A 19144-nucleotide genomic window follows, 5' to 3' on the forward strand; every position below is an offset into this window, starting at 1 on the left:
AATTGGCACGTTTTGTTTACGTGGCAAACCTTACTAATTGGCTGTATCGGTTGGTAGCGGGTTTGGCGACACATTTATATCTACGCGATCTAACCCCCCCAAAAAACCCCTCCATTATGGATAAATATCTCTCGTCGCCGGTTTGAACCCAGATCTCCGCTGCAGAGGACTACAGTACTTGAAGTAGCGTCTCACACCGCGGAGTAAAGTCATCGAGTCGATTCCCACGTGAGTAAAATGGCCTTTATTTATTTATTAATGTTTGAAAGCGCTCGCGAGCTTAGCACGTAAGGCTGCCGAGGCAGGCGGAATAACACGCGCGTCCGCATCAACCGCGTTTCTGCAAAGCGTACAAAAGACATGCCACACAGTAGCCGCCGCCGGGGTCAAGGGGTGTGTGCAAAAGCAAACTTGGAATGCGTTCCGTTTTTCTCCCCGGCAGCAGGCGTTGTAAAAACAATGATGGGAGCAACAATAACCCGCGTGATGCAAAAGCGATGTGGATCGTGCGTCGAGCTGATCACCAGTTGGCACGCGTGTGCGCTGCAGCCCGAAACCTCCAGGCCTCTCGTATTTATTTCACCGCAAAGTCAATTGACAACAGAAAACTCAACACGTTCGTCAATAACACTGCGTGGCCTTAAAGGAAAAGTACGTGTAAGACGTGACGTTTCGGGCAATGGACCTTCTTCATAGCAAATGTGCTACGGTTTAAAATTGTCAATTATGCGATTACACCACTGCCAAAGCAGCAGCAGCACCAAACGTCAGCGTTTATAGTCAAGGCGGAGCGTCTCTCTCCAGATGGTTGATTTGTGATGCTGCGTCAGCAGAGGCGGGTAAACAATCACACAAACAACTCGGCACGATCGGCGATGACAGTGGGACAATATTCGTGGCACAGAGGTTTGTGCCATGAATGCTCCACGGGTGAAGGGCCATTGACCGAAACGTTCAATATCTTTTGTTCCCTCGAGGGCCACAGTGTTATCGATGCACGCGGCGGGCTCCGCTCTTGTCGCGAGCTACATCTCGAATGACCGTGACGAGCGGGTTTGTCAGACGAAAGCGGTCGGGGTGGAAGCGGAGCGCCTGAACAACCTGCGGGTCGCTCCGCCGCCGCCGCTGCTGCAGTAGCTGGTGAATCTGCAGCGGCCGTCTCCTCGCCTCGGATCCCCGCTCCCTACTTGAACGACGCCTTGATCTTCTCGAAGGGGTCCGAGTCCCACTTGGTGGGGTCCCAGGCGAGGAACCAGCCGGTGAAGGTGGGGGGCTCGTGCCCCTGCTTCACCACCACCACGGGGGTGCCCTTCCCCCGGCCCGACGGGTCCGTCTGCAGGTACGACGTGGCTGCGAGACGACACGCGGCGTAGGGGGGGGGGGGGACACGGCGAGTCTGTGGGTGTCTATGTGAACACGTGGGTCTCTACGCGAGGCTCTGTATGTCAATGGGTGTCGATCTGAGTCTATGGGCCTCGATGTAATTCTGTGGGTTTCTGTGTCAGTCCACAGATCTCTATGTCTCATCAACTTCATCATCAGCTCCGAACAATGCACTGCTTGATGAAGACTTCCCCAAGCCATCTCTGTGGTATCGCAAAGCAATGATGCATGGAGCTCTTGCAGACGAGCTCATTCCATCGCCGCCATCTCAGAATCAGAATATTTATTTATACCGGTGAATCTCTATGGGAAATCTTTTTACACCGCACAACCGAGCCACGCCGAGGCTGTGCCGAGCCAGCCCCGGCCCAGCTCAGGAGGATGGCGCCAGGTTGTTTTTATTCCACTGCGGAAGCCGAGCCGTGCCGTCGGCGCGTCGCTCAAGGTGAGCGATCCGAGACGCGCCGTGTCCTCGCAGTGTCCTGACTGAGGTCACACGGCATTAACCCCGCCCCTGGCCCTGCTTGGCCCTCGAGCCTGATTCCGACGTCTTCCGAGGCCAGCCCAACAGCACGGTTTGGTTCCGGCTTGTGGAAAAACCACAATGCGAGCCCTGTGGGTCTCCGTGTCAAACTACGGGTTTACTTGAATCTGTGAGACTCGGAGTGAGCCGATAAGTCGCACGTGAGTCTATGGGCAGACACCTCATCGTCGCCGCGCGGCGCTCTCCGTCGCACGCCTCATCGGGAGACCTCACCGGGCCTGGCACGCGAACCGGGACGGGCGTCTGCCCGACGGTGCCGTCGCTGTGACTCACCACACTTGAGCGACTCCTGCTTCTCCACATCGTTGGCATCCTTGCCGATCCACACGAACAGCTGTGGGCGCAGCAGGGGAGGAGTTCCCCCGACACCGGTTATACGCGGGTCAGAGAGCGTCTGCGTGATCCGCCAACCCTCGCCACCAAAGCGACGGGTTCGTGGGCGTGCCACCGCCACCGCCGCCACCACGAAGGTCTCCGCTCAAACCTCTCCGCCAGTCTCGCCCCACTAACCACAGCGAACCGCTCCCCCCGCGTCGCACGGAGCAACGATCTGCTGATCGCACCTAGAGAACCGGGACCCACCTGGCTGGGCACCGACCGTTGGAACTCTCTCCCATTCTACTCTACCGCACATTTGCAGCATCCAAGCACCATCACACCTGGTTCAGGCTCTTACCTGATTCAGGCTCGCACCTGGTTCAGGCTACAATAGGAGGGACTTTGAGCTCTAGCTCCGCACCTTCCAAGTTCTCGATCGAACCTTGCATCTGATTCCAGCAACACGTGCGTGTTACAAGCGGTGTTCATAGTGACCACCTCCCACAATCTGCCTCCTGAAGGTGGGCAACCCAGGACAAGCATCAAAAGGCCAATCGCCTCCCATCCAGCGGCACATTCACGATAAATAACCTCAATAATGTCACTAGGAACCTACTTGCTGTACTGGCCAGGCGGCTGAGCAGTAGAGTGAGCGAATCAGACGGCTGCGAGTTGAAATCCTGCTTTGTCAGTTGACTAGGCCCATCTTCCCTCCGGGGCCGATAAAATTACAACCACTTTGTGGGGAAGCCAACAGTGGGTATGTTATGGAGATACTGCTCCCCCCGCCCCCCCGTCTCTTCCCACCCCCGCCATAGGAATGTGGAATTTCCACCACCGGCTGTGCAAGGTGTAGGAGATGGCTTTGGTGCGCTGGCGTTCGTTTTAGACTACTTGCTGTGCTGCACGCCGGGATCAGGGGGACGGCACCTGCTCCCAGACGTCGAGCAGCATCACGTCGTCGGTGGCGAGGTCGTCCTGGGTGAAGTCGCCCGACACCTCCTCCACCTGCGAGCGACGAGGTGGAACAGTTGGCGACTGAGCGAGCCATCTCGCGGCGCGGCAGTCGAAACAATAGACGAGTTTCTTAATCCTCTTCCCCCCCCCACCATGTCCCCCGCGCTGTTCATGTCACTGTTCGTGTCTCTGTTTGTGTCTCTGTTCGTGTCACTCTTCATGTCTCTGTGTTGCTGTTTGTGTTGCTGTTTGTGTCGCTGTTTATGTCACTGCTCATGTCACTGTTCGTGTCACTGTTCGTGTTGCTATTTGTGAACGCCCATGGGCAGGGAGCCGTGGCGGGGAGCGCGCCTGGAAGCGGCCGGTCTTGTTGGAGCAGGCGAAGAGGCGGGGCGGGTGGTCGTTGTAGTTGGTGCTGAGTCTCGGCGAGCTTTGGTAGTCCTTCTTGCCGCCCAGCAGCGACCAGAACTCAGCTGCAGGGGGGGGGGGGGGGTGAATGTGAGCGGGGGGGGAGAGGCGTCGGAGGGAGATTAGAGTTGGGCAGGGGGGGGGGAAATGAAGCATTTGGGTGCCCACAACTCCAGAGGGGCTGGCGGAAAAAAGAAACCTCCACCGGGATAGTCCCGGTGTGAGTCGATGGCCAGGCCGTCACGTGTGGTGGGGTAAAGTTTGGGTGGCTCCCACCTCTACCATCTGGCCACCGTGGAAAGAGTAGACAGTGCCGGTGGATTCAGAAAGGCTGCCCCTGGTGTGAGCCCCAAGCCACTGCTCAGGTAGCTCCGCCAAGGGCGGAGCTACCTGAGCAGTGGGCGGGGCTAGGGACCATGTGGGCGGTGCTCGTGGTTGAAAGGGCTACTTAAGAAGGGCCATTGGCCAAAATGTCTCCCATCTTGTGCTTGTGCACCACTGCCAACGCAGCAGGCGGCAGCGTCGCCACACAACGTTTCATTTCACGTTTAAATTGGGCGGCGCCAGTGGCCCCGTGGGCGTGGCCACATAAAGAGTGGGCGGCGCCAGTGGCCTCGTGGGCGTGGTCACGTAAAGAGTGGGCGGCGCCAGTGGCCTCGTGGGCGTGGTCACGTAAAGAGTGGGCGGCGCCAGTGGCCTCGTGGGCTTGGCCACGTAAAGAGTGGGCGGCGCCAGTGGCCTCGTGGGCGTGGCCACGTAAAGAGTGGGCGGTGCCAGTAGCCTCGTGGGCGTGGCCACGTAAAGAGTGGGCGGTGCCAGTAGCCTCGTGGGCGTGGCCACGTAAAGAGTGGGCGGTGCCAGTGGCCTCGTGGGCGTGGCCACGTAAAGAGTGGACGGTACCAGTGGCCTCGTGGGCTTGGCCATGTAAAGAGTGGGCGGTGCCAGTGGCCTCGGGCTCGCCCACGCGTCTCCTCGCTGAGCCTCCCAGACAACGCGGCAACGCCACGGTGCTCAGCGTGGGGCGCAACCACCACTCACACGACTCTCCAGGGCGTGATAGCGCCGCCTCCCCCGATCCCCCCCCACCCCCCAGCCCCCCCAACTCACCAGGCTCCTTCCCCTCAGCCACATCTTTGACCCCGCCGCCCCCCAGCAGCTTGGCGACGTAGGCGGCGGCCTCCTGCTCGGCCTTCTCGGCTCCCTTGCCCTTCCACACGGTGGCGCCGCCGCCCGCCAGCAGCACGAACGCGTCGCTCGAGTTCAGGGAGGCGGCGCTCAGCGCCACCTGCGGGGATGGGAAGATGGGGGGGGAGGGGAGGCGAGCGGGGAAGGTGGCGGGGAGGGGGGGTTGTGGGTAGGAGGTACGAGGAGGTGGGAGGCATGGGAAAGGTGGCACAGTGGTGGCGAGATGTTAACGACCTCGCTTGGTGTACAGGAGGTCATGGGTTCAATCCCGACCCTGACGCCTGCTGCTGTATTTTTGGAGTCTGCATGTCTCTCTCATCATCATCAACACGGTGGCTATTAGATGTTAACGACCTCGCCTGGTGTGCAGGAGGTCGTGGGTTCAATCTCGACCCTGACGCCTGCTGCTGTATATTTGGAGTTTGCGTGTCTCTCTCCTCGTGGTCGCGTGGAGTTTTCTCTGGGTCCTCTGCTTCTTCCCTCCACGTTTAGAGTATTTGGCTGCTATAAATTTGCACGTGATAAGCCACTTCGTTGAGCTATCATCTGTTGCCAGGTCGCTTCTGAAAAATAGTTTATAGTTTATAGGTGAGCAAACACGTGGAGGAGGGAGAGGGGAGAAGGCAGGGAGAGGCAAGGAGGTGGGAGATGATTGAGTAGATCTGAATGTTGTCTCGATGGAGTGCGGGATGGCGAGTGGTGAGGCCTGCGTCCAGCAGTGGATAGGCCATGGCTGCTGCTGCTGCTGATGATGGTGATGAGAGAGCATGACGGAGAGTGGACGTGAATGTTGTCAAGGAATAAAATGACGACGACGACGACGACCTCACCTCGACGGCTCTGGTGGCGCCCGCTGAGGAGCTGCGCACCTGGTAGAGGCGCGTGGGGGCCTGGGGGCTCTGCCCCCCCTTGCGGGAGGTGCCCCCCGCGTGCACCACCAGGGGCTTGCCCCCAAACAGGCTCAGCAGGTGGGGGGGCTCGTAGCCCTGCTCCACGCGCACCTGGGGGGGGGGGCGGGGGTTGGGCGGCGTGCGAGAAATACAATCAGGAGGAGGAGGAGACGGGGAGAAGCGGTGCGAGGCGGGTGAAGAGGAGAAAGTGGAAGAGGTGGAGGAGGAGGGAGGGGGATGAAGAGGAGGAGGGGGAGGGGTGGGGGGGCGAGGGGGATGAAGAGGAGAAAGTGGAGGAGGTGGAGGAGGGAGGGGGATGAAGAGGAGGAGGGGGTGGGGTGGGGTGCGAGGGGCATGTGGCACCTGCACGGGAGAGCCCCCGTGGGAGTCGTCTAGCTGCACGGTGAGCATGGCGGAGCGTGCTCGCTCGTCCGGGGTCGCCTTCACCCCCTGCCTGCTCGCCACCAGCACCACAAAACGACAACGACGTCGTCAGACACGCTCTATCCACGCTTCGATTGCAACACAAGCAACCATCATCAGGTAAGAATTAATGAATTATATTTCTAAGTTTACTATGTTTTTTCTCATTCATTCTTACCTGATGATGGTTGCTTGTGTTGCAATCGAAACGTCCTATTCTATTATTATTTGATTTTATTTTCTACGTGACTTTACCGAGAGAACCAAAGAGTAAATCCTGCAGTCACGAAAGCTTCGAATCTAGTTTTATTTGATTTGTTTAATGAATTTCAAAAAAGTGTCAGCTTTTAGGGGCAAGTTCCCGCCGTCTGATTGACGGCGTGTCACATGGCGCGCTGCTGCGGCGAGCTTCGGGCTAAACTTAACTCAGGACGGAAGGACTGTGGGCGGCCGATGACACGGATAACTATATAAATATATAAACGAGCCCACGAAGGATCGGTGGCAGAATGACAACCTCGCCCAGCGGAACCTCCCGCGCCGCGCTCGCCACGTGCCGTTCAAACGAGGAACCACGCGTGCCACTGCCAACAGCGATAACGAAGCGACGTTCGCCCGTCGGCTGAGCTCGTGCGCGTGTGTCTGTACACACGTGCGCGTGTCTGTACACACGTGCACGTGTCTGTACACACGTGTGTCTGTACACACGTATGTCTGTACACACGTGTGTCTGTACACACGCGCGCATGTGTCATCAGCTGGGGCAATTCTACAATTCCTGACGTGCGTTTCAGGCACTGCGAACATGAGACATGGTGAGTACGTGTGTGGGTGCGTGTGTGAGTGAGAGTGTGGATGTGTGGACGCGTGTGTGGATGCGTGCGTGAGTGCGTGCATGAGCACGTGCATGGGTGCGTGCGTGGGTGAGTGTGTGCGTACATGGGTGGGTGCGTGCGTGGGTGCGTGCATGAGCACGTGCATGGGTGCGTGCGTGGGTGAGTGTGTGCGTACATGGGTGGGTGCGTGCGTGGGTGCGTGCATGAGAATTAGTGCCGTAGCGTGGTTGGCCTGGGCCGTGGAGTGTGGAATGAAACGGAGAGCGGTCCCCACCAGGTGTATATGATCTGTCCCGTCTTGTAGGTGTACAGGATGATGTAGCAGTCTCCGCCGTAGAACTGTCCGTAGGTGGCGCGATCCACGGACACCTTGTCCAGGCCCTCGATGCGCCACACCTGGTCGGCCCGGACAGCGAGTTGGGCAGTTGAGTGGCACGTGCGTGTGTACGTGTGTGAGTGTGTGTCAACCCACGGCACCTGGGTCACGCGGCCTCAAAGTGCGCTGAGCATGGCACAGGCGCAGTGGTGACGTCACCGCCACTTAGTGGTGAATGGCGGTTCTTCTTGCTGTCGTGCGTGTGTGAGTGAGTTGGTGAGCGAGTGCCTAGGTGGCCACGATCGTGCGAGCAAGTCACCAATTACCACTCTCAAATCCCATTACCATGCCCACTCTCCAGCACGCCTGGCTGTCCTCCGCTTAGCGCGGTTGGCTACGTACGGGGCGAAAGAAGCTCAAGGTACGTACGCCCCTCCCCGCCCTCCTCCCCCCACCCCCTGCTCACCTGAACGTCTCCCTTGCCATCGTCCACCATGCCGTGCTGCGCGGCCATGGCCGGGCTGGAGTGCAGGGTGGAGGCGTTGAAGGGCACCTGCTGGACGCGGGCGACGCTGCCCACGTTGTACGTCTTGCCGGGCGTCAGCACGTCGCCCTTGGTCCTCCAGCCCAGGAAGAACTGCTTGAAGAGCGGCGTCTCCCCTGTCTCGGGCAGCACCGACACCTGGGAGCAGTGACGTGCGGTGAGGTCAATGGCTGGGGAGGGACTGGCCAGTGTCAGAGCCAGATTCACACTGAGGGGGCGTGGCCTCACTGAGGGGGCGTGGCCTCACTGAGGGGGGGGGTGTTAGACACGTCCCCTCAGTGAGGCAGATGTGATAGCTGCCTCCCCTGGTGCTTTTCCATTGCAGTTTCATGATGAGACCAGCGAGCCTAAATATCTTTAGACACATACGTGAAATAAGTTACCTGGAGTATGGAAGGCGAGGACATGAAACGAAGGGGTCTACAAACATTACATTGGTGACATACTGAGATAGTAACAGGCACGCGCTTATTGCCGTGCTCCATCCAGTTACTGAGGGGTTGCGCAATCAGAGGGGAGGCTGAGCTCGTCGCTGCCTCACCTTTCGTCTCTTCCTGTATTTGCAGCGGAGCTCCGCAAATTTGGCGATTTTGACTATAAAATGATTGGAATCGTACAGAAATGACATTTATAACACAGATCAGTGGAAAAATCTTAATACTATTTTAATTTGATTATTCTTTTTTTTGCTTTTCGTCACAGCTATTTTCATTGGAGTATGACAGGTGAGGCTCTGCCTCCCCTGCCTCCCCTGACCACACGTCCCTGCTGGGGAGAGACGCGGGAGGAGCAGCAACGTAGAGGGAGGGGGGGGCTCTTCTCTACTCGCTACGCACGGCTGGGCAGGGAGGGGTGGTCGCGAGGCTCGCGAGGTCGGAACGCCATCTGGCTGCCCGGTGGCCCCGCGACGGAGAGCCGCAGTTCCCATTGGGCAGGCCGTGAGGAGTGGTTGGTGAGGAGTGGCTGGTGAGGAGTGGCTGGTGAGGAGTGGCTGGTGAGGAGTGGCTGGTGAGGAGTGGTGGTTTGCGGTGGCGTTGTCACCTGGGTGCTGGGCGGGTACTTCATCTTCTTGAGGAACTCTTCCGCCGTGCTCATGCTCTTCTTGCGCTCGTCGGCATTCGCTTTCTGGCCTGCAGGCGATCGCCCGGGAACAAAGGTGAGAGTCGCGATTAATGTTGCCCGCCACACCGCATCCCGTGTCCCTCTCCGCTGTAGCCGTGCCTACTCCCCGTGTCACGTGCTGCTCGGCGCGGCGCGGGTTTGCGACGTCACGGGCGGGGACGCCGGCGCGGGCACGAGCGGGAGTGCCGAAGCGTGAGGCAACCACGGGTTTGGCTGCACTGCCCTCTGCTGCCCGGCGACTCTAGCACATTCCAACAGCAGCCTATAGCACCTGTTGTGCACGTGGCCATCCATCCAAGCGCTGTCGGGGCTAGCAAACCCAGCTTAGCGGCCTTAAAAGGAAAACATGTAATAGGCGACGTTTCGGGCAGTGGCCCTCCTTCATGGCGCATGGGAGCACCTGCAACCCACCCCCGCCTTATTCTGTGACCTTCCCGTGACCTCTTGTGTTGGTTTTATTTTCTCCTCGACCGCGGCCGTGAATTTGACAGAAAACTATCGTGGCCGCATCCCAGCTGCTAGAGACGATGCCACGTGTGGTGTGCAGCTGAACGGCTACCCTCAACCTAGCCCTCACCCTAGCCCTCACCCTCACCCTAGCCCTCACCCTCACCCTAGCCCTCACCCTAGCCCTCACCCTCACCCTAGCCCTCACCCTCACCCTAGCCCTCACCCTAGCCCTCACCCTCACCCTAGCCCTCACCCTCACCCTAGCCCTCACCCTCACCCTAGCCCTCACCCTAGCCCTCACCCTCACTCTAGCCCTCACCCTCACCCTAGCCCTCACCCTCACCCTAGCCCTCACCCTAGCCCTCACCCTCACTCTAGCCCTCACCCTCACCCTAGCCCTCACCCTCACCCTAGCCCTCACCCTAGCCCTCACCCTCACCCTAGCCCTCACCCTCACCCTAGCCCTCACCCTAGCCCTCACCCTCACCCTAGCCCTCACCCTCACCCTAGCCCTCACCCTCACCCTAGCCCTCACCCTAGCCCTCACCCTCACTCTAGCCCTCACCCTCACCCTAGCCCTCACCCTCACCCTAGCCCTCACCCTAGCCCTCACCCTCACTCTAGCCCTCACCCTCACCCTAGCCCTAACCCTCACCCTTCCACACGAAGATCTGCCCCGCGGAGCCGTTATCGAGCAGGAAGCAGTCTCCCGAGTGGAGCAGCGACTGCTGGAAGGGACTCGCGGACGCCACCTCCTTCACCTCCATGCGGCCACTCTCGTCGGAGATCTGCGACAAGCAACGACATCCATTATCGTCGCTGGCGTCTCGAGTGCCAGCAGCGTCACCGCCATTGTTTTCATCGTCGTCGTTGTCGTCGTCATCGTCGTCATCATCGTCGTCATCATCGTCATCATTGTCGTCATCACCTTGTAGAGCTTGGCGGAATTCCGATTGGAGAGATCCGTTTCCACGTCATCGGAGGATCCCGTGGGAAGGGACGGCTTGGAGCCCAGCAGCTGAAATGGATTGAGAGGTCAGAGGTCAAGCTCAAGTGTGTTGGTTTTGTGAAGACGGTCTCATTGACAATTACAAAACCACTGCAACAGCGATGCCGGAGAGCGAACATCGTAGCACCTCCAATGAGCACGGTTGGCAGTTCAACACATAGCAGAGACAACCAGCGGTGTTACAGGAGGCATCGGAAAAATATCACACAATCCTAAATCAAACTAACTTTTGCTGTAAGGAAAATTGGCTTTGACAAATTACTTTGAAGGTCAAGTGATGCCAGATGATGGAAAAATAAAAGCACGTGGACCCCATGAAACACACGTGGCTAGCACTGTAGCTTGCTGTGCAGCGGTCTGCACGTGAAGGGTGACAGTGGTTGGATGATTGGTTGGCGACTTGGTAAAAGGGATGTTTCATTCTCTGGTTCGTTATAAAGAGGGTTAGATTATTGGTTGGTTACAGATTAAGACAGATGTTTTGTTTATCTGGTTGGTTGTAAATATGACGAGATGGTTGATTTGTGAGATGGTTAGACAGTGAGATAGACGATCAATTGTCGAGTTAAAGGCTGGCAAGACGGTTCGTTGGTTGGTTTATTGGTTACTGACGAAATGGCGAGACGCTTGTTTGCTTGTTTAGGTTGTTCATAATAACGAGTCTGTGGGTTAGATCTCGTAAATGTGTTGGTAAACCTGAGGTTAGTAACGTGAACAAAACGTGCCACAACATTTACAATTGGTTACAATTGTAAATGTTGTGGGTTCTCTCTCCAACACACCGGTGTGCTGACATAGGCACGTCTTGTTCCACGTGACAAACCTTACTTACTAAGCGGCTGCGTCGGGCGGTGGTGGGAAAACGACGCAAATACTTTGACGCAATCCAACCCCCCAAAAGAAACCTTGCTACGAACGACACGGGCCACGAAAGCCCACGTGCGTCAAAACTGCTGGACATCGACAGATTCGCCGCCCAAATGTAGTCGACCGCACAGCGGCCGCGGCGGAGACGACTTCGCGACGACGGCGACGTTGGGTGAAAGGCGCACGGCCGCTCACCTCCACCAGCGGCGCCGGCTCCTCGCCCTCCTCCACCACGTGCACCGTCGCCCGCCCGTTGCGCTCGTTGTCCCGCACGCCGCGCGCCACCTCGGACGCCTTGACGCGCTCGTAGCGGTTGCAGCCCGAGCCGCACCACTGGTAGATGTTCTGTAGGGGGCACCCGCGGACCGCAACAGGGCCGCGACGCGTGAGTGTGGGGCGCTCTGCAACGGCGACCGACGGGCGTTGAGAGAGAGGCACAGAGAGAGAGACGGAGACGGCGGAGAGGGAGGCAGGGAGGGAGGCTGAGCGAAGACGAAATTCGATTGGCTTGGTTTGACCACTCGGTCACCTGGGGCAGCAAAGAAAACACTCCGCTTGCGTTTGATCCCCTGAGAGAGACACGCGTGGATTTAGCGAGGGGTGAAGTACCGTCTAACCTGTGTGCACATACACCCACGTGTCTGCGTGTCTGTATGTGTGTCACTGTGGGCCTGCGCATGTGAGTGTAGGGAGCGGTAGCGCAGCGGTTAGCGCTAAGCTGCGCTGAAAACCCCGGCACCCGAATTCGATTCCTGCTCACGATCACCAACACCGGTGACGATTATTTGAACCGGTCGTGGGCCTCCCCTAGGTCGACTCAGTCTCAAACGAGTACCTGGTGCGATGTGTAAACATCGCCTCGAGGGAGACAAAGGCGGCCGGGCGTGGTGCTGGCCACCTACGCCCTCGTGTGCCGCTCCATCCTCCATAAGTGCTCGTTAACAGCACTTGACTGAAAATTATGTTAAGGCTATATGGGGGATCTTTGTCTTTGTGGGTGCGAAACCACCTGGGCCAGGTGTTGGCCAAGGAACCAGTCGACCACAAGGGACGGAGATTCTTCTACTCGGCGCAGGATAACATCAAACAATAGACTGTGGATCTTTTTCTGAATTCAGGGGGCGTAGGAGCGTGGTGAAGAGCCGTGTGGGAAGCCGCAAGTCCCAGGTCATTGTGAGCTCGCCTCTGCATCAAGAGGCAGCGAATGGTGATTGTTGTGGTGGCTTACGCCCCCTCCCAAGATGAAGACACGTACGAGGAGGGCAGGCAAGACTGAGTCAACCAGCTGATCTGTCCACTGACCATCGGGTTGTCATCTGTCAGCTGTGCTTGTCATTCAATCACTGAAGGGGGTATGCATCCACCTAGACTCTATTCAAACCTACAATAGCTTGGCCTCAGAAAGCTATTGAAAGTTGAAAATGAGAATTTGATAATTACTTATCGCTGGGTTGGACATCTCCCCCACAACGTTTCCTTCCTGATGCAGAGTGGAAGTGGTTGAGGCTCAGGAATACGTCTCATTCAGCCTCTGCTGTGCTGTGTATTTATTAATGGGTCCTGTGCTAATCTATGTGTGCGAGTGTGGTAGTGCACCGGTTAGCGCTGCGCTACGAACCCGGCGACCCGAGGCCGATTCACGCTCACGGCCACCACCAGGGACGATTATCTAAACCGGTTCTGGGCCTCCCCTAGGTCGACTCAGCCTCAAAATGAGTACCTAGTGCGATTTGTAAACATTGCCAATGGGGAGCCAAAGGCGGCCGGGCGTGGTGCTGGCCACCTACGCCCTCGTGTGCCGTGCCGGCCTTCATAGGCGCTCGCTAACAGCAACAGTCTGTTGTTACAGGCTACACGGGGGAACTTTGTCTTTGTGCGTGTCCATCCTCACCGCCCCCAGGTCGACGATGAAGCAGTCCCCCTGGTTGAAGCTCTTCCAGGCGAGTGGCACCTCGGTGGCGCGCACCGTGCGCCGCCCCTTCACGTGCAGCAGCCGCTTCACGTCCGCCAGGTTGGGCTCCACGTGCTTGAAGCCCGAGGCCACGCCGCCCGCCTGCACGACAACAACAACGACGACGATGACGACGAAGTGACGAGGTCCTGCAGAGTCTCCTCCTCTGACCTGAGTAGGGAGCTCGCCGCTCCGGTGTTACGCAGCAGCAGCAGCACCGGGCGGTTCACGCGAGCGCGCGCGCACCTTGTACTTGATGCCGCCCTTGAAGTAGGAGAGGAACGAGTTGGACTCGTGTCCCTGCACCTCGCGGTACTGCACGGGCCGCCCCCCCAGGGAGTCGTCCAGCTGCACGGTGAGAACTGCCGCCGCGCCGGACTCGTCCTGAGAGCACTCGCTACCTGCGGCGGGGTCACGCGTGGGCCCGAAACGTCGGACGGCATCAGCACGTGCCGCGGCACGTCGAGACATCTCGCGCGCCAGACTAGGGGCCCCCTTCCCCACAACCACGACCCTGTCAAATTCGCCCACCTCTCCGTGGGGACCTTTATCGCATCCCCCCCCCGCCGCCCCCCCCCCAGGGCCAGCTGCACCGCCCCCCCCCCGCGCGCCGCTCACCGAGCCAGTAGTGGAGGTTGTAGCTCAGGGTTCCTCCGCCGGCCTTGAGCGAGTTGAGCACCACGTAGGCGTCCCCCGTGAAGAAGTTGCCGTACTGGTTGCGCGCCACGGCCACGGGACTCAGCTTCTCCACCCTCCACACCTGCAGCCCCGCCTCCTGGCCCGCGCCCTTGAACCCCGCGTGTAGCACCATGGCTTCAGGTCGGGGGGTTCTGGGGGTCAACGGGATGGGGGAGGAGGATGGAGAGAAGCGCACGGTGGATGTTCACGTTCCAGGTGCATTGCTGTCGACCTTTTATTATCAGTGCCCTCCCTTATTACACACCACTTCACACCGTATTGGTCACCCCGTGCCCGTATCAAACTCAACGTTCATCCTACAAAGTCCCATCGCAAGGGAGAAGCAACAAACAAATAGACACATATATAGTTTTGTTTTGCCCGTATCGAGACGGCTGCACGGCGTCTGCACCTGAAAACTCAATTTCCCTGGACAAGAACTCGGGCGCAAACCGCGTGCGTTGACACGGCACGCAGATGCAACGCTTCAATATTCGCCGAGAGACGGAGACCTGCACGGAGCCACCGTCATCGAGTCGAGCGTGGGAGCCGCTTGCCAGCCGAGCCAGCGGCTCGACGGGAGGGGGTGCCGAGGGACGAGGGAGGGGGTCGCTGACTTATTGCGAAGAATCGCGCGGTTGGAGAGACGCGGCGCTCGGGAGTGGGAGCGGCGTGTCCGTCAGTCCGTCCCTCTCCAGCCAGCCAGCAAAACTGACTTCTCGTGTTGTACGATACTGCTGCTGCTGCTGCTGATTATAGGTGTTAGCGGCTGTGCTGCTCAACTGCTCTCCGATGCCTTTCGGGGCAGTACCGCGCGCTTATGTGCTGTTCGGCTCGATGTCTGATGAGTCTCTGCACGTGCTGGGGAGCGAAACGTCGGACATCGTGCCGAACGATGCACACGTGCCAGTCTATGCACGGGTCTCTGTGTCTCTGCACGAGTCTCTGGGTCTCTGCACGAATCTCGGGGGTCTCTGCACGGGGAGTCTGTGGGTCTCTGCACGGGGAGTCTGTGGGTCTCTGCACGGGGAGTCTGTGGGTCTCTACAAGAGGAGTCTGTGGGTCTCTACAAGAGGAGTATGTGGCTCTCTACAAGAGGAGTATGTGGGTCTCTGTGTGGTGAGTCTGTGTGTCTCTGCACGAGGTATCTCTGGGTCCTCTACACGACGAGTCTCTGGGTCCTCCGTGCAAGCCATCCGTGACCGTGCGAAGACCACCAAGTCGCTGCGCTCGCGAGCCCGGCTCCATCACAGTGCAGCTGACTGCCCGGAGGGGATGGCTTCGATTTTAGACGAGGAGGAACGAGGAAGCTGGAGGTGATGAAAGAGGCGGAGACTGCCCGACTCGCGTTGTGTCACTCCGATCGCCTCGCCGCTACAATGTCGCCTCTTCTCCAGAAGGGGGAGACAAAGGCGGCAAAACCTCGGCTACGGGAAATCGAGCAGCTGATGCATCACGCAACTCGTACCTTCACAGCACTCACCCTGACAACAACAACAACAACCGCCATTCGCCACTAAGTGGCGGTGACGTCACCACGACGCTTGTGCCAGGCCATGTGCACCCTGAGGCCACGTGAAGTGTCGAACGCCCGCTGGCAGGAGGTCACGGGGCAGACCCAGCAGGTGCCACGGGTCGACTGACCGAGATGACCGAGATGACTGGCTGATGCACCACCTGTGCCCCCTACTGTGCCAACTTGCTGTGCTTTAGCCACCCGGCGCTCCGCTCGTTGTTGTGAGCGTCGCTCCTCCGCCCTCCGTTGTTGTTGGAGGGCGACTGCCTCCAACTGCCCAGTAGCGTCCTTCACGAGCCTCCTCCACTGAGGCCGATCTTGACACCGCTGGTACCAGTCATCGGCAAGTCCACTCAGCTCCACGTCCTCCTGTACCACATCACTCCATCTCTTCTCTAGCCCGTGTCGCGCCCGTTTAGCCCCCTCGATGCGGCCGAACAAAAGCTGTTTAGGCATGCGGTGGCTGGGCATGCGGGCTACATGACCCAGCCAACGCAGCCTTGCCTGCCGGAGGAGCTCACTGATGGGACTTTGCCCAGATCTTTCAAGGACTTGTGACACTCACCCTGACACTAACACTAACACTGGCACTAACACTGTACCCTAACACTGGCCCTAACACTCACCCTAACACTGACACTAACACTGACACTAACACTGGCCCTAACACTGGCCCGAGTACTAAAACGGATTCTAAGGTTAACCCCGACCTTAACTTGACAATAACCCTGACCCTGACACTTTTCGAACCCCGATGTAGATTATTGACAGCGCTTCTCCGAACTCTGTGCTGTATTTGCCTGCCTACCCCCGGCCCCAAAGATAAAGACAAAGATCCCCCGTATAGCCTTAACAGACTGTTGGGGCAAGTGCTGTTACACCTATGATTCCGGAACGGCGCACGAGGGGACGGGTGGTGGCCAGCACCACGCCCGACCGCCTTTGTCTCCCTATTGGCGGATGTGTACACCGCGCCGGGTAGCCATTTGAGGCTGAGTCTACCTAGGGGAGGCCCATGACCGACCGCCAAAGATAATCGTTCACCGGTGTTACGTGAGCGGGAACCGTGAGCGCATTCGCGCGAGACGTGCCGAGGCCGGGTTGGAAATCCGCCCAGCCGAAGAAACCGAGCGGACACAGGCGGCAGTGGTTCGGGTCCCTTCCCTGCAAAGTAACAACTGGGGGGGCGGGGGGGGGGGGCGGGGGGGGCGTCGTTTCGCCGAGGGACGCCACAAATCGCAGCAAGACGCCGCCACCTCGTGTAGCCCCGCACGTGCCGTTGTTGGTGGCAAGTGCTGTGAGCGGAACACCCTCCCCCCTCTTGAAGCAGGCCGGCACGGACGGGGTGATTGGTGGGCGACCTGGCGCACCAAGTTCCTCTACTTATTTAAGGCTGAGTCGACCTGGGGGTGCGGGGGGGGTGCTGATGTTGGCCGTGAGCGGGAATCAGGCTCGGCTCGCCGGGGTTCGGAGTGTAGCGCTAACCCCTGCGTCACCACTCCCCCACCCACGTACGTATACATAGAAAGACAAAGGGCACCCGTGTAGCCTTAACAGAGTGTAGGGGCAAGTGCTGTTTACGAGTAGAACCTATGAAGCCCTGAAGGGCGCACGAGAACCACGCCCGGCCGCCTTTGTCTCCCCAGTTTGAGGCTGAGTCGACCTAGGGGGGGGCCCAGGACCGGTTCAGATCATCGCTGTCACGGGCGTCGGCCGCGAGCGTGAAACGAACTCGGGTTCGTAGCGCAGCCTGGCGCTAAGCGCGACGCTACCGCTCCCCGCTTATGCACTCGACACGCGCAAGCGCACCCACGTCCAAAGTCGACATCTCAGAAGAGTTCTGCCGATGTTTACGCGGCCAATGCCGCGCGTCTCCCCGACGCGCCTTCGGCTCGCAAGCCGCGCAGTTGTCCGACGTTCCGAGGCACGTCGGGGAGGCGACAAACGATGCGCGGACGGTCTTTGACGAGAGCGCGCGGACCGGAGACGCTTACGATTGTGCCGAGTCGGGAGTGGTGACGACGCGGGGGGTAGTCGGTCGGTCTCTGCGCTACTGCTGCCGAGTGGAGATGGTGGCGGTGGTGAGCGGTGAGGTCGACGGCGTCTCTCGCTGTTGCCTGGAGGACTCGACCCACGGGGTTCCTTCCTTGCGCCGAGAGTTTAAAAGCGAAGCGGCGGTGGGGGTTGGGCTCTGTGGTCAGAGCGACGTCACACGCCTCCACAACACCCACAAAGACAAAGATACTCCGTGTAGCCTGTAACAGACTGTGGGGCAAGTGCTGTCAGCGAGCAGCACCGATGGAGGCCGGCACGGCACACGAGGGGGTGGGTTTGTCAGTATCACGCCCGGCCGTCTTTGTCACCCGAGTTTCGATGTTTACACATTGGACCGAGTACTCATTTGAGGCTGAGTAAACCTAAGGGAGGCCCACAACCGGTTCAGATAATCGTTATTGGTGTTGGCTGTCAGCGGGATTCGAACTCGGGGCGCCGGGTTCGTAGCGCAGCGCGCTAACCGCTACACTACCGCTCCCCACAGCTACGGTAGGGTTGGGCTTTGTGGTCACCCACACACCCCCACCCACACCCCAAACCACACCCCCCCCCACACACCCACACACACATCCACCCACACCCACCCACCAAACCACCATTACAAAACCTCCTCCTGTCCCTCCTCATTCCGAGACGGGCGTGTGTTTACGTTTAAAACATTCGACACAAACGCGACGAGTGGATGAATTGCAATGACAGGGGGTGCATAACCGAATGCACTGCTTCTTTTTGTTGTTGTGTTTAGTTTGTTGTCCTTCCCCCGCACCTCCGATTTGTACGGTTGGCTACGTAGGATGCGAAAGAAGTTCAACACACAAACATTCGCCGGCTCTTACAACAATAACCTTGCTCAACTCAAAGAAACGCCTTCGAATCTTGTCCATCTCACAGCTTTTAATTGTGCTGTTGGTTGCTGGCCTCTTGGCGTTTTAGGGTCGCCCCGTGCTCAGCAAACCGTGATTTAAAGAGAAACATCTGGGATAGAACTTGGACCCATTCAGACATTCACCACCCCCCTCTCTCTCGCTCTCTGCCTTAAAGCAGAAACATGATACAAACTCAACACTTTCGTCAATAACGCTCGCCTACATGCAATATACGAGAGGCGACGTTTCGGGCAACGACTCTTCTTCATGGGGAAGAGGAGAAGAGCCACTTCTCTTTGCTATGACGAAGGGCCGTCGCCCCAAACGTCGCCTATGAATGACCTTGTCTTTTTGTAAGGCCACAGTGCTATTGGCGAATGCGTTAGAGTTTGTGTGTGCACGTGTGTGTGCTGTGTGCGTGTGTTTTAGTATGCACTTTCGCCGTGTGCCAATGGTTTAATGATGCTGTGAATGTGAAATTTTAGTGGGGGTTGGTAAATGGTAAAGTCGCCTCGGCACGTGTTTGCTAATATATATGTTCAGCGAAATCCACGACGAGTCCCCGCCACGCAAGCGTGCAGTGGCGTGGCTGTCGTCAGCTCTGGGGAGAGACAAAGGCGGCCGGGTGTGTTTGTGTGTGATAGCCTATTAGCCACCACCGCCAACCACCATCCTCCTCCTCCTCGTGTAGGGCGATGGCCTTAGTAGGTGCTCACGAACAGCACTTTCCCCAACTGCCTGTGAAGGCTATAGGGGGGACTTTTATCTTTTGTATGTAAAACGCTACGAACTCGGCGACCGGAGTTCGATTCTAGCTCACGGCCAA

General features: G+C 58.5%; 1 protein-coding gene across 1 annotated transcript; it reads right to left on the reverse strand.

Moving 5' to 3' along the window:
- Window positions 1–228: 228 nt before the first annotated feature.
- LOC144937822 (scinderin-like) lies at window positions 229–17821 on the reverse strand. Its single transcript, XM_078865311.1, has 17 exons — window positions 17392–17821; window positions 13822–14033; window positions 13450–13604; window positions 13144–13305; window positions 11448–11597; window positions 10305–10394; window positions 10032–10164; window positions 8846–8934; window positions 7727–7942; window positions 7219–7340; window positions 6049–6139; window positions 5626–5796; window positions 4718–4895; window positions 3554–3675; window positions 3176–3253; window positions 2201–2261; window positions 229–1350 (listed from the first exon to the last, which is right to left on the reverse strand). Exons 2-17 carry the CDS (start codon window positions 14012–14014, stop codon window positions 1184–1186), a joined length of 2178 nt encoding a protein of 725 aa, XP_078721437.1. The 5' UTR covers window positions 14015–14033; window positions 17392–17821; the 3' UTR covers window positions 229–1183.
- Between the last annotated feature and the right edge of the window lie 1323 nt (window positions 17822–19144).

This window comes from Lampetra fluviatilis, chromosome 20 (genome assembly GCF_964198595.1).
Source record: "Lampetra fluviatilis chromosome 20, kcLamFluv1.1, whole genome shotgun sequence".
Lineage (NCBI taxonomy): Eukaryota > Metazoa > Chordata > Hyperoartia > Petromyzontiformes > Petromyzontidae > Lampetra > Lampetra fluviatilis.